The 15,816-nt window shown below is 38.7% G+C and overlaps 1 protein-coding gene across 15 annotated transcripts in view; it reads left to right on the top strand.

Moving 5' to 3' along the window:
- ptprfa (protein tyrosine phosphatase receptor type Fa) overlaps nt 1–15,816 on the top strand; it is a 167,804-nt gene that overhangs the window by 57,306 nt on the left and 94,682 nt on the right. For all 15 annotated transcript variants that reach the window (XM_056750937.1, XM_056750946.1, XM_056750949.1 and 12 more), the window contains 2 exons: nt 5,364–5,509; nt 8,296–8,437. In XM_056750937.1, coding sequence (XP_056606915.1) covers nt 5,364–5,509; nt 8,296–8,437 — 288 coding nt within the window. The remainder of the gene's footprint in view (nt 1–5,363; nt 5,510–8,295; nt 8,438–15,816) is intronic.

Here is a 15,816-nt window from a genome sequence, read left to right as displayed (position 1 = left end):
AAGAGAAATCAGACTGCGGGACCAAATTGTTCTGTTTCTTTTAAATAACTCGTCTGTCTCCTGCTCCGCTGAAAGGCAATTACATTGTCATCAGAAAGCTAATTTTCTGATTCATACTTCTCAGTCGCTGAACGAGTTTATTAGTGATGTCAGAGCCTTTAAAGTGAGACGGTCCGGGTGTGCGGATCGTATAATCACCTTCAGAGTTTCTCTGCATGTGTAGGCATTTCACTCGCCGCTTATTGAACGATCGCGAACAAGAAACAATACCAGCCACACCACCCCTGCTAACACGCATCAGAAAGCGTGAGAGAGAGATTGAAATAGAGAGGAATTGTTCACGTTGGTTATAATAGGCCACCACTCTTCCTCTTTATAGCTATTTAGACAGAGCCATTACTGTAATGCACCACCCAATGGGGAATAAAAGAGAAGCAATTTCTCCACGGCTTTATCTCACTCCTCTCTTCCCTTGAATAATAAAACAGTCCAGGCGTTCAGCTGGAGTTTCTCTAACTAGGTTTGGGAATTTAGTGTTGTTCTTACCTTATTACCACCCATGGAATATTCAGCCTGCTCATGAGTTATAAATCCCAGAGTTCACACTAGATCAACTTTATCATGTCTGAAAAACTCGCAGAGACCTGTTATGTATTTTTTAGTACAGTTTTTGAACAGCAAGATATTATGACAATGTGTGGACTAAGATGCCTTTCTCATGTAGCCAAATAAAGCACAAGTCTGGTCTACATAGCAACTTGTTTTGCACAAGAACCTCCAACTTAAAATGAGAGTTTAGCCAACAAAAAAAATATATCATTTAATAAACTTTCAATGTTTTATGACTTTCCTTCTTTGGCAGAACACAAAAGAAGATATTTAAAAAATTGTTAGCAACATAAAAACTATGCTACCCATTGACTTGCATTGGTTTTATGTACATACAATAGAAGTCAATAGGGACCATCGGTTTTCGGTGACCCACATTTTTCTAAATATCTTTTTTTGTGTTCTGCAGAAGAAAGAATGTCATATAAGTTTGAAATCACAAGAGGGTGAGTGATTAATAACGGAGTTATCATGTTTGGGTGAACTATCCCTTTAAGACTTCGTAAATGGTTAAAAGCCTTTCCCTGAAAAAGTGCAAATGTGTTGATCAAACAACGATGACGAAAACAAATCATTATTGTTGATCAAAAAATAACAATAAGGCCTGTTAATAATTTCACAGACGTAACCAACATCACAGACACACTAGAAAACAAAAGTTGATATTTAGTTTACCTCAGTCAGGGGCATCTTAAGCACCCTTCGTAGTTTGTACACAAACTAAACGCTGCATATACTATACGCATAAGAACGCTGTTCAGTACATCGGCAGCACTGGTGTTGAACATATTGACACATCCTGTGTTCACGTCCAATCAGATTCTGTCCTGCAGACATGAGCGTGCAGAATTGGATGTAAACAGCGCATCCATAATTAATGAGAATAAATGGCCGGGCTGCTGAACTCCGATCGATTTTGGGCTGCTTGATGTTTGGGGGCAGAGGGCAGGAGGCTGACTTCCTGGAAGCTGTCAGGTTCTTTTACTTCCTGCGGGTTTTGAAGCTTCTGCTGTGAATGAAATGCATAATGTAAACATAAAGTGAAATGGCATGAACTTGTGGCACAAGGGGTTGTGTTTATTTTTCTGTGGCTTGTTTTACGTGAGAAATAAACATAGACAGCCACAGACTGCTGATACTCATTAATCTGTGGGTACGACAAATGAACTGTATTCCCGCAGCAGTTCAAGGGAAGTGAGTGCCATGTTGGTGGTCGGCTGCCCAGTGCCCACTGTTGTGACCTCTGACCCCTAGGCCAGAAACTTGACCCATACTCGCCTCAAGTACAGTACTCAAATTCCTTTTTAATCCATTTGTCTAGTAATTGTATAAACTGTAAAATCCACTTAGAGCTGCAATTATGGTCTATAAATAACAAAGTCTCACGAGGCAGACTTGTGACTGTCAGCATAAATTGGAATATCAATACTGGCATATTGTAGCTTATTCAGCAGAAAAGAGGTGGCTTGTTTAAATTATGCCACAGATTCCTCTCTGCAGACAACACTAAAGAAATGAAACCTCTTTGTTGAATATTTTACGGACAGATATGAAATATACGCAGCAATAATAAAGCAGAGCTCGCAATCTATGGTCATGTCTGAAATCGAATGGCTTGTGGACACTCAAAGTTTAATATCGAGAGATATGCTTCAAAATAAAATTATTTTAAGTTAATCTTCTGGATATCAAATGGCGTCATAAACATTCACAGAGGGCTTTGAGTTCTCACTGTGATATCGTTTCCAATACTCCTTTCAGATAGTATGTCACCAATTCCATGCTTCTTTCATTCTGAATGTTAATGGTCTATTATTCCCTGTTTAACATGATGAATTCTTGCTAACATGTAATTGCGTGAGTTATGTTCATGACGGCCTGGTCTGGGACCGGGAGAAAACACAGATGCTTTGACTTAAAAATGCTCCTAGCTGCAGGCGAGTTCATGCAACACTCCACGCCGCCTCCGTGTGATTCACTGACCTTAGAAACGCCCCACATTCATCCTGACAGGCAGACACAGTCCAGCTTTGTCCGTTTACAAATACCGATTTGAATCAGTCTATGAATTGCATGTAGACTCCAAGTTAATGTTTTGATGATTTAATCAAGGAATTCCAACAAAGTATTGATACGCCAGGAGCCTCTCGTCATGGAGTGGAAATGATTTCCATCATGTATGAATCTGATGTAACACAATTATGCGCGTGCACTTGAGATTTTTCTTCATTTCTTTTTGTTTTTAAGGTGAGGTTTAAATACAGTCTATGTAGACGTGGGTTACAGATTATAATAGAGAAACAGACTTATAGTGGGCGTCACTTATGTAGAGAAAAGAGTGAAAACGGCGAAACAGGAGAATCGACGGTTTGAGTTTGAGTGACATTCAGAGGGCGTTTAAATGCCTACTGTACTGCATGATTGACAGGTGATGTAATGGTGCTCATTAGATAGTCTGTTTTCTGTGTTTTGCTGAGGTTAAGTAAGGACGCAAACCTAGGGAGCCAGATTGCTTTGCTCTGCCTCTACAACACACATGAAAGTCAACACTGTAAATATTGAAGCAGACCGTCATGCTAGCAGGCAGAGGAAGTCTTGCGTGACTGTGAATCTGTGATGCCTGTCCTGCGTGATGCATCCAGGGTCAGAGGTAAACAGCCAATGTGACCGTCAGATACATCAGTCATGTTTGTGAAGATTTGGCGTCCTGTAACCCTGTGCAGGTGATGCAAATATATAGGACTGATTACCCTGAAATACACATCAGACATCATGCGCCTTCTTCGTGCGCAGAAATAATCCATTATGCATGCCTTACTGTGTGTGCGTGCGTGTTTGTGTTTACCTGTAATGAAAGTCACCAAAAACACAATTGTGATCACTGCTTCCCATAATGACACCTGCCCTACTGACATCACTTCTGTAAAGCCAGTGAAAGAATGAATTAAAGGCAAAGAAAATGGCATGCTCCCCTGTAATCTCACACACATACAACACCAACACACTTCCTTCCAAAAAATGAAGACATCGTCCCCAGAGAGGGCAGCGGTTTGCATTATGCATCCCGTAGCCGGAGACAGAAGTAAACAAAGCAGACGGTGAGCGGTATGATATATCTGTCGCTCCCCGCGGTGAGCTGGATGGCCGGAATCTTTAATTACGCCGTTGTCAGCTCTCCTCTGCAGACAGGTTTTCACCAGGGGAACGTGCCGGTTGGGGAGCTCAATTTGGTTGGGTCGCCATGATTCATATTCTGTCAGAGCTTTTAATTATAATTTTGATACATCCTCTGAAATAGAGCTGTCATAGCTTATACACAGTTTATTTATTTTTTGGTACAGCCGTCTCGAGTCGTTCCTATTTATTGTTTCCAGCCATGAGGGACATGCACTAGTGGATATTATTGGGACCTGCCAGGAGGTCTAGCTGAAGGGAGGCATTAAACACAGTTTTTGTTCAAGCGCTTATTGTTAGGATAGTTGTAGTGCAAAGTTGTATTTTGTTTTGCTTTAAAAACTCTGGAGACTTAAGGGAACACTTTACTCATCTCGATGTGGTAACTCTGTATTAGTTAGTTTTCTGAAGCACAAAAACAGATCTTAGGCACAATGTCAGAGTGATAATCTTCAACTCTGCAGTAGAACTCGTGTATTTATTGTGGTTGTGTTCTTTATACATTTGTCACTGGTCATATGAAACACAAAAAGAGTGTCTCACAGTAAGAAGGTCCCCGGTTCAAGCCCTGGCTGGGATGAGAAACCTTCCTGTGTGGAGTTTGCATGTTCTCCCTGTGTTCGTGTGGGTTTACTCCGGTTAGGTCGATTGAGGATTCCAAATTGTCCCCCCAATTTGTGTATGGATCAACTTGTGTATATAACAGACTTGTGTATGGATTGACTGGTTCTCGCCAAGAAAATAGGCTGAAATGCTGAAATGGCGTTAAAGGAGTAGGTCACCTTCAAAATGAAAAACCTTCAAACATGTCAAACCTGTTTTACTTTCTTTCTTCTGAAGATAGTTTGAAAAATGTTGCAAGTGAATGGGGGGAAGTTAACAACATTTTTCAAAATATCATCTTTTTGTTTTTTGCGGAAGAAAGAAGGTCATACAGGCTTGAAAAGACAAAAGATTGGTAAACGAAGACGGATTTTTTATTTTGAAGGTGAACTACTCCTTTAAGAATGAAGAAAACAAACAAACACACAAAATCTTAGTCAATTCTCCTTATAAGAAATAGAACTCAAGACATTGTGACATGTGTAAAGGATACAAGAAGCACATTCCGAATAATCTGGAGTTTGCCGGATTCATTATGAAATCTCTGCAGAGAAGCCTGCAGAATTATTACGGTTTTGTTTTCAGTTTAATTATAGTTTTATTTATATTTTTAGAATTAGCTGCTGTCTTTATTATAGTTTTTCTGTTCATATTAGTTTAATTTTAAGCAATTTTATAAATTTATGCTTTTATTTTTTATATTGCTATAAGGTTTTATATATACATATTTACATTGAACATATTTTGTATAGAAGATATAAGTTAACTTCATTAATTAAGGCAACATTTCTCGTTTTTGTTACATTTAAGTTTTTCAAGCAATATTTGGACGGTATTTTATTTTTCAATTTATAGAAACGTTGAAATTGTTTTTGTTTAATTTTATTAAACTATAATAATCTTGCTAGAGAAATATCTGTGTCATTTGTCTTTGTTGGGTGTACAATGTTTTAATGTCACTTCCATCTCTATTCCAGGCATGCCCAGTTTTATTAAGATTCCTGAAGATCAGACAGGCATCTCTGGAGGGGTGGCTTCCTTCGTGTGCCAGGCGGTCGGAGAGCCTAAGCCACGCATCACCTGGATGAAGAAGGGAAAGAAAGTCAGCTCGCAGCGCTTTGAGGTACATGTACATGCCAGATGAAGAGATGCGCTATCTTTGTACCCGTGCTCTGATCAGATGTGACATCAAGCATCATGTGGGAGATCTACCTGCTTCCTGCCAGCTGTTCTTTAACCAGAACATGAAATCAAACCCAGTTTGAAAAACAAAGCGCCTGCTTTTATTCTCACCTCTAACTGAGCTTTCATGCTCTCAGGCATCGCACAAAAATTCGGCTTCACTCTTTGATTAAGATCATGTGCGGGGGATTTTTCTTTCATCGTGACTTGCTGTGAGGTTTGGAGGCCGCCAGGGAGATGTCAACTGTTTACATGCAAGTTACATATCGAGCTCAGTTGTAGTGCAGGCGGTTTAGAATAAGTATGAAGTCTGGGAGTACACAAAGTGCTTGTGTACAGACTTTCTTCAATACATATGAATACACTAATGGATAATAGAAATGCTAAATAGAAATATAAATAAATATTTGATATGTAAAAAAATGAAATATATATTTTTTATTTATGCTTTAATAAAAACACAATTGTATCTATTACTTTAGGAAATATGAATCTTTAGACAATAATTAGTTATTTTTAAAGAAATTGTTCACCCAAAATTGTACTTGTCCTCATTTCATCCCAGTTGACTTAAATTCCTCAGCTAAACACAAACTAAGAATTTGATATAAAATGGGATTTTATTATGGGACTCATTATGTTACAGCTCCAAATGGATATACATAGATCATAAAAGTGATCCAAACAACTCTAACGGGTTAAAACATGTCTTCTCAATGCTTTGTATGTTATTATTGACAGGCAGTCCAAATCATAATAGCTCTGATTCCACCCTAGCAGTCAGTTTGCACGACTCTCCTTTTGTCGTCTGGACCGGATGTGGCCTCTCTTTGGTCCGAGTCAGTGAGCTGTGACATTTTTGGAGAAGCGTTCAGGGAAGGTCTGACAGGTCTCAATGCACTCCGGACAAAAGAAATGTCCCCTTCACGCAATGTCCTGCCATTGTTGCAGTTTTTGCTTATGCTGCCAGTTTCAGCATCAACGCAGGTGGAGGATGTGAATCCATCTTTCTGATGGAGCGGTTTTAGGGTGAGTGGATCTTGGAAGGTCGCCTGGCCCTGGTGGTCTGCTAAAACCCTTTGCAGTCGGGGGACAGTACAGAGCCTCATATTCCATATGGCGTTTGGCACAAAACAAGCCAGACTGTAACATGCTAATATGACCTGCTAATACGACTACGTATGTATCTTTCCGTGGATTGAAATCAAATTAGTCAAACTGTCTTTCCTTCGAAATCATGCAGTTGATATTCAAGGAGAGTCTTAATAATAAGTAATATTTTTGCTCATTATAACCACTGAAGTTGCAGATTGCAGCTGTCAAATTCACTAAACACGTTGAAAACTGGCTTTGTTTGTCTGGAGATTTTATCATTTCTGGTGATCAGCCAAGTAGACACATTATCCGGCGATTAGAATGTTCTAAAAATACACAAATAATTAGCCAAGTTATCAGCTGATATTCAGTCTATCACCTGTTATGATGTCACAGCAATGGGAACATTAACCTGTGACACAACATTTACATAAATGGCTATTCAACATTAAACTTGTGGGCTCCTCTGATGAATATCAATGTAAAGTTCTCCATAGAATAGACACTCATAACAGAGGTCATTTACTCCCTACTAATATCTACCATTAAAAGATATTTAATAGCCACTGTAACTTTCAGACCATAATCAATTCTAATGTACAATATGTGATTAACTACTGTAGCAACAAGGGAACTGCATTAGAGCCACGCAATTTAATAGCTGCTTGTGAAAACAGACAAATTATGGAGATCTTTTGTCGAGCAGGTCCTCTTTGCTGACTCTATCTATAGCATTCTCAGAACATTCGGTTTGTTTTTTTCAATCAGTGTAGACAGTACAGTCCTCCAGCAGTGAGGCAGAAGAGCTCAGGTTGATCTCAATTTGGCAGCCAACCTAAAACCAAAGAGCCGGGCATGAGGGCTCGCTGAGACGACCCGCCCTCACGCTGTCAACAGAGTTGATTGAGCTTGAAGGAGAGCGGGGCTGACAGCATCACCATCTCACTTAAACGCTCTGTGTCTCAGACACTCCACTCTGAATGCAATGATGGCCACGTGCTTAAACATGAATCCATTTCGCCGTGAATCTTACATCGCTGTCATATAGGAGCTAGTGAGGACATTTCCAGCTAGGTTTATTAGCACATTTTGCAAAAAACGTATATGGTTATAGCCTCGCCAAAACTTCTAACTTGTATTGTGTCAACACACAATGAGACATTAGGCAGAATGTCAAGATTCAGTTTTTCACACAAAATGAAAATGGGTGCTAGGCATCAACTAAGTCCAAAAAAGTCACATGGAATTCACCATGTTGTTTTCTACAGTAGCCCTAAACAGACAAAGTGAGCGAATTTCGCAAATACGTCATCTCCTTCTGCAAATAACCGAAAACGTGACCACATCTTTGTCTGTGTCATCCACCATAGTGCTTCAAAAGGGAGGGGGGTGGAGCGAGCCGTCAATTGCAGTTGGAAACATCACCACTAGATGCTGCTACATTTCATACATTGGACCTTTAATAATCTAATTGATATTCTCAATGTTTTCATTCATGCAACCTTGCGAGCTGTTAGCATCAAAGAAGAGTGTTGTGCGTGTAATTCTGTTAATGTCTTATTCTGTATTGGTAAGACACCAGTGAGATGTTTATTTGTGACTCTGGTGTAATATAATTTGTGTGTGTTTCAGGTGATAGAATTTGACGACGGCTCGGGTTCAGTGCTGAGGATTCAGCCCTTGCGAACGCATCGAGATGAGGCCATTTACGAGTGCACGGCCACCAACAGCGTTGGAGAAATTAACACCAGCACTAAACTCACTGTACTGGAAGGTAAGAACTTTTGTTCTCTCAACCTGATGCTCTTATAGGACTTAATTGACCTATCGGTAAGTCACTCCCCTCGAACGCAGATGAGCCTATGGCAGGTGAATATGAGTTAGGATTGAAAGTCAGACAACGTTAGGTTGCAGCGCCATAGAGAAACATTGTAAGATCCGAAGCTCTCATCTGTTTTATGGCGTTATGCTACAAAAATGATGAAACGATGTGTCTGGGGTACACTAATTCCAGGAGTCCAGGAGCATGAGGAGTAGAATTTATTTTATTCAATTTCCTAAATCCACACAGGAAGGGCACAAACCTCATTTAACTCAGATCCCAGTGATGAGAAAAACTTTTTTTTCCTGGTTGTCATACTTTCACTGAGTAAAAGTTTTCACCTCGAGTTCTTTAATGTCATCTTGTGCTTCCCTATCGTATCTCTGGCTAAAACTAGTTAAGTCAGTGAGTCCATTCTAACATACAATTCTGAATAGGTAACTGTTCTCACAGAATATAGGCCTACCTTGTAGGGCATAAAATAACATGTCAGTGTCTCTCCATATTGAAGTGGTTAAATGTTAATGTAATTAATCTTACCCTGCCGTATGAACAGTTGATCCTAGATGTTGTCACCTGTGATGGTGACGACCGCAACATGAGGCTTCTCGCCTGCACTGTGTGTGTAAACCATCGTTTCCAAATTAAACTTGTTATCAACCATATTTATTTTAAAATCGTTTATATATCCCTCCATGGCATATTCAAGTCCCACTTGAATTCCCCGACTTCGGACAAGGTTTTTACACAAACAGGCATTGCATTACATTAGTAACTCCAGTCGCTTGTCCGAGTTAGCAACATTAACTAAGATTGGTAAATTATTTTCCACCTGACGTCTTTATAATTACTTTTCTGAGAGTCTGTTAATGAGAGACTCGACTGACGTTACTCTGCTTCTTTCCCTGATGCTTTTACATACTGATTTACATCATATAAGTCGGTAAATTTGAAGAGTCGGTGAATTTCTTCGAGGTTGAAGAGTACAACAAGAGCTGTTAATGATAATTTTAATGTTCTGTACTTATTTGCTGTACGAATATATTTTATAGTTCACGAATTCCCTAGTAGAAATGAAAATATTAAACCTATTTCTTTATTTCTGATTCTCGTAGATTCCTTTCATTTTTTAGTACAGTTTTGTCAAAAAAAAGAACTCTAGCCACTGCAAACTGACATTCAAATTGAACATTTTATAACATTTTAGATCTTCCCCTGTATTTTTATCTCATTGAATATCCTGTTTGTATAATATGTGCCAAATTATAATACAAGTAAATTGGTTTGTGAGCTACTTTTGTGTTGACTTTAGGGAAAGAAATAGAAAGTGGGAGATCACATTGAAAAGATAAAGAAAGTCATTTTCCTAAAAGCTCCCCCGAATTTCCTGCCTCCCTCTCAATGGGGTTTTCTGTGAAAGACTCGCTGAGCTCTGATAGAAAGCACAAAATCTTCAGCCACACCAGGCGTTTTCTCCTCGGTGGTTTGTTATTCATTTTTCTTGAATGGTTATGTAGCTTATCAGCTCGCCATCTCAAAGAACCGAGAAGCGAACACACACACGCTCGCGTTTGGATCGGAACATGTGCGGCATTCTGATAGCTGCCTGTGTTCTCTGTAAGCCCCACTGTGTTCCTACAGCTCAAACCTCAACTGTGTTTGTGTGTGAGGGCGTTTGTTTGCTTTTCAAGATGCAAGTTCATTTCAGGGCACATTTAAGCAGATCATTTGCGTCTTGCGCATGATCTTTCCGTGGCTGTCCCTCTGACCCAGTAGTAGATTAAAACACACACATACGGATAGAGATGATATGTCTTATATGTGAATGTGCCGCACAATGCATGTGTAAAAATGTGGAATATAGAGGCGCTGATACTACGGGGTGATGAATCTCAGTCTAGATCCTGCAGCCAAACGCTTCTCTAAGACAAAGAGGCCTGTTTTAGTCCACAGTTACAGCTCACTGACGTTCTACAACCTCCTCTAAATGCAGCTCGAGCCAAAGCAGGGCACCATAGCAGGACACCATTTGTCTTTTGTAATATATCTGTGTAGGAATCCAGGGAATTGAATAATTCATTTAGAGGCGAGAAATCGTCGGTTTTGGATGCCAAGCCTGTTGGAAAGTGGGCCACAGTTTCTTTATACTCTGTGAGTCCGAAGTCCCAGTGAACGTCTGTTCGGAGCCGTAGACCAGCAGGTGGGCTGAACCTGTGCAGGAATCAGGTTTGTAGGTTAGGTGTTGTGCCCTCGATCTCATAATAATTAGAGCAGAATGTTGCCACCGTCTTTGACACTACAGTATCTTTGTTGAGGCTGTAGACACTGCGGTCACACTAGACTTTCAGAATTCAAAACTATTATTGACGGTTTCAAAGCAACAACATAAACAAACGTTACTGCGCATGAGTGCGATCCTGGACTGCCCTTAGCTTCTATTACACATTCGCAAACAATAGAGTGACTGTAGATTATTTCAGATAAAAAGCAAAAGAAACCGAGAAGAACTTACTTGGCTTAACTTGCCTTTCCAATATTTTGAATTTAGCTAGATGTTCAACAAATTGTTTATTTAATAAAACTAACATACATCAAATTTCAACAAATTGTTTCTTAATACAATTAATGTTAATAATATAACTTAATATTAACATAAATTAAATTAAATATAAATAGTTATATTATTAGACACTAACCAGATCGATAATCAAACACAGACTGGAAGTGAACTGCAGTCAGTGTTGGGTGTAACTAGTTACTAAGTAATTACTTACTGTAATTTAATTACTTTCCCCTTAGAAAAGTAAAGTAAGGGATTACTCATATGTTTTCTGTAATTTAAATACAGTTACTTTTGATGTAATTAAACTAAATACTTTGTTAAATATATGCGTGTGCAATAGCGTAATTGACTTCAAAATTCAAAGTTTTACTTTAAAATCTGTGCTTTAATGTATAATTCTCACATTTGTAATACTTTGGTCAGTTAATAATATTATTTGAATGAATTCAATAAGCCGTTTCATGTCTATTCTTGAATCACTTAACTAATCATGGTTGATGTAGGATATAGAAAGTAATTAGTAATGAGTAACTAAATACTTTTTGGACCGAGTAATTTGGACAGTAATCTAATTACACTATTGAATATGTAATGAGTAAATAGTAATTCATTACTTTTTCAGAGTAACTTACCCAACACTGACTGCAGTCTAGGCGGCACGTCCGATGAAACTGTCTATACGAGGTGCCTAATTCGTGTGATGTGAATCAGACAACAACATTTGCGAGAAAAATGCAATACTGAAGACCCACCCTAAACGGTCACTGACATGTAAGCCACATATGAATAAGATCGGATGAATTCGGACGAATAAGCCACCTCGTAAAATAGTGTCATCACATGATAAAGAGTTTTCTATCCAAACATCATAGATTATGATTAGGGATGCACCGATACTACTTTTTCCTTTCCGATCCGATTTCGATATCTGAATTCTGCGTATCTGCCGATTCCGATTCTGATCCGATACTTGCACTGTTTTTCATGATCAAAGTAGACTTGCATATTTTAACTTTTATTCCCAGAGGTGGATAGTTAAGCATGTTTACTTTCAAGTACATTTTAAAATATCTGTACTATATCAGAGTACTTTGGACAAAAAATGCTTTCCTACAGTATGAAGCACATCATACTTATTCCACTACAGTCCATAAATAAATGTTTTTTTTTTTTACTTTAAATCCATGAGTACATTAAAATCTACCATTTTCCTTTACTTAAATATTTTTACTTAAAAGTATGATTTTTTTAAATGTAATTAAGTGCTGTATTAAACTTAAAAATACAAACAAAACAAAAATGTGGTCTCATAAAGCACAGATACTTACAAAATGTTTAACAAATAAATCTCTGTTTATTACACAAAGCTATCACAATATAAAAGTCTCCAAACTCGCTCATGCACATCCTGGACACAAAATGATGCGCTTAATACATTCGCTTCTACGTTATTTAAAGTCATGCGCATTGGACGCAGAATGATGCGCTTAATGCACCCGCTTCACTCACGCGCATCGCGGATGGTGATGATCCTGTTATTTGATATTTGATTCCCAAGTTCAAAACAGTTATAACACAAAGAGAAGAGATATGTTATGTGTTTAAATCATAGAACATTGAATCCATCCTAAAGTTTAAAGTTATGTATGAATGACGCATAACATAGACCGCTTCCAGTGCTTGAATCTAATAACGTTACACTCAGCGAGTGCTGTCTCCGGCAAAATGCATTTTAAACAAAACCACGATCTATTATCTAGTGATTATGAAGTATATTGAAAACTTTGGAACGAGTAACGTCCTGACTGTTCCCGGACACACGCATGCTGGATTGAGATTGACAGATGACCGCACCAGCGGAGGTCAATTTTTATTTATTTATGCTATATTGGTTTATTCCTCCCATAAAGCTATCAAGATACATGACATCGAATACAGTGCATGACAACGTTTATGGTAATTTCCTGATAGTTAATCCTTTATGAAGCTTTAGAGTAACATCTACGGGTATCGCAACGGATCGGACTGAAGAGAACCCGTCAGTCCGATACCCGATCCAGCAAAAAAGACCCGGATCGGCCCCAATTCCGATCCAGAGTATCGGATCGGTGCATCCCTAATTATGATTTTCTTGAGCGCTTTTCTTTTTTAAGGTTGTATTAAACAAAAAGGTATATTTGGCTCTAGTTTTAGGGTTTCCTTCACCTGAAAAGATCACACTGTGATGTGTTGATCTTCTATTGGTCATCATTTGATACTCGCAAGTCAAAGTTCACCAGACTTGATCTTTGGAATGCAGTGATTGCTAATATTATTCGCATGCGTATGAATGGATGTCAATGGAATGGAAAGTGTAGTGTGACCGTGGCATTATGCCTTATTCTCGTTTGTCTCCTTGTTTTCTTTGTCTCCTCACTTCTCATCTTGTCCACCCGCTTCTTTTCTCTTCTTTCTCATTCTTTGAATTTTACTGACCTATTCATGCGTCTCAATTGTTTTCACCTGAAAGCAGAGTAGCTGAGTCAATGAGATTCAATGCAATTTATCAGCATCTTAAAGTGCAGCCTAAAGAAAGTACAAGGCCTTCTCAACATCTGAAATGTGCCGCGTGCGTTTCTCTCTCTGATTAATAAGACAGTGAAAGCCTGCACTATGAATTCTGCCATTCTCAAATGGAAAAACTCCTCTCGCCTTTTTTCTAGACTGACAGGAAGTGTCAGCTGGCGCACAGAGCCACAAATGTATAACCTGCAAACAGATGTCTTCCCTGACAGAATGCCAATATACAGCATATCATCACTTTCCCTGCATACAGATACAGTAGACGAGGTGACTCAGACTGGCAATTTCACCCACAGACGTTTCAAAATGCATTTTTCCCCCATAAAGGCATTCCTTATCTTTAAAATGCCCACAGACAGACGGCATCTATTTATTTCTCCCTCCGTCTGTGAGTCTTTGTAAAGATCAGCTAATGCAAAGAACGGGGCAATGGGCTGAATTACAGCGTGCATCTCGCACACACGCGGTTGATGATCCATGACCCGGGTTCAGTTTCCAGGGGTTGGCAGAGGCCCAGTTTTCCTCTGAGCTGAGTTCAGATTTAGCAAAATATCAATTACTGAGCACTCCATCAGTGTACCACAGTAAGGTAAACACACACACCTCTCTCCTCAGCATCCTCACATCGGGCTGCCTGCTACATGCCCCTGCAGGAGATGTTTAGCGCTAAATTCACCATCAGCGGTCTGCATATGTGTGCATACAATACCTGTGCTAAGCCTTTTCACAATGTTCGGCATAGCTCAGAATTTGTTTTTAAGGGGTATTTTTCTCTTTTGCTAACTGGCTGAAAGCCACATTCAGCACATCAAGGCAGGAACGTGACTTCACTGCTGTTGGAAACAGCAATGGAAAGAGAGATGGAAAGAGATAGACTCTGAGAAAAGACAGAAGGTACACCTGATGCTACATGTGAGAGTGGGCGACCGTTGACCGTAATCAGACAATAAAGCGTTATTGAGTTTGAATGGTGATTAATGCAGTGTTTATATCATCATTTAGACTTATATAACTGTCATAATCAATCACACGCACACACACACACACGTAAACAAAAACACATACCGTTGCAGTCTGTATATGTGTTGGAGTGCATTAATTATTAGCATTAAATAATGATGTGTGTAGAGCCATGTCAATCAATCAGAGTCACGTCACAAACACTTATGTTCAAAAATATAGATCCAAAATTGAAAAAAGCCATTATTAGGTCTGAGTGATATTTAAGAAAAAAGTGTAATGTGATAACTTTAATATTATATTTATTTTTTAATTTTATTAAAATTTCACGCTTTCTTTTTCTTATCAGTCTTTCTACTATCTGTATCGATCTAAAACTTTGACTATACATAACTTTTTGAAAAATTATAATCATGCAGTTATTGCAAACAATTGCAAATTTGAATGTTGCAATATTTGTTTTCATTAACGTTATTTTGATCATTTCAATACTAGATGCATCTGGAATCTAATAACGAGTTTGATATGTAAGCTCCAATCAAAGAAAGGAGAATTGAGAAACTATCCAATCAGAGTGAAGCGATAAAGTGCTAGTTATACTTAGGGCCAGATTTACCAACAGCTTGCAGAAGCACAAACGCGTCTTTTGTCGTAAAACACTACTGTCTGTATTTGTTAAAGACACGCAGTGAAAATTAGCGCTGAAAAAGTGTGGACACAGCTGTTCTTGCGACTGACCTTATTTCATATGCATTTGCATGAGTTTCCTCTTCAGCTGCAAACTTTATGGGGAGAAGTGCATTTAAATGAATCACGCAACTTGATTTACTAAGGTTTGTGCTTGTGATCGTACTGGTATTTGCGGCTTTATTTACACCCAAAATGCATGTGTTAAACCCTGCACTAATCTCCGCAACTCTTAGTAGATTGCGTTGGGTATTATGGAAATTAGATATTGCGGCTTTGGTTTTTAAAACGCACAACTTTTTTTTTAAATACGCTCTCACGCTATTTTGCCCTGTGTACTCAATCTGACCCTTGATGTTCAATCAAAGCACAATTAGTCTTTTGACCCGCCATATACATTTTGTGCCAACTTTTAGCTTATTCGACAAAAATGGAAGATAGGTTTAATATGATGAAAATAAAGAGAAGAGATCATAATTAAGCATGTACAGTAAAGAATGCACACATATTAAGTAGCTTTCACTGCGCTTATAGAACACTGTTTATTTTTTAAAGTCTG

This window comes from Triplophysa dalaica, chromosome 6 (genome assembly GCF_015846415.1).
Source record: "Triplophysa dalaica isolate WHDGS20190420 chromosome 6, ASM1584641v1, whole genome shotgun sequence".
In the NCBI taxonomy this organism is placed as follows: domain Eukaryota; kingdom Metazoa; phylum Chordata; class Actinopteri; order Cypriniformes; family Nemacheilidae; genus Triplophysa; species Triplophysa dalaica.
This window is presented reverse-complemented; position numbering and strand designations above follow the sequence as displayed.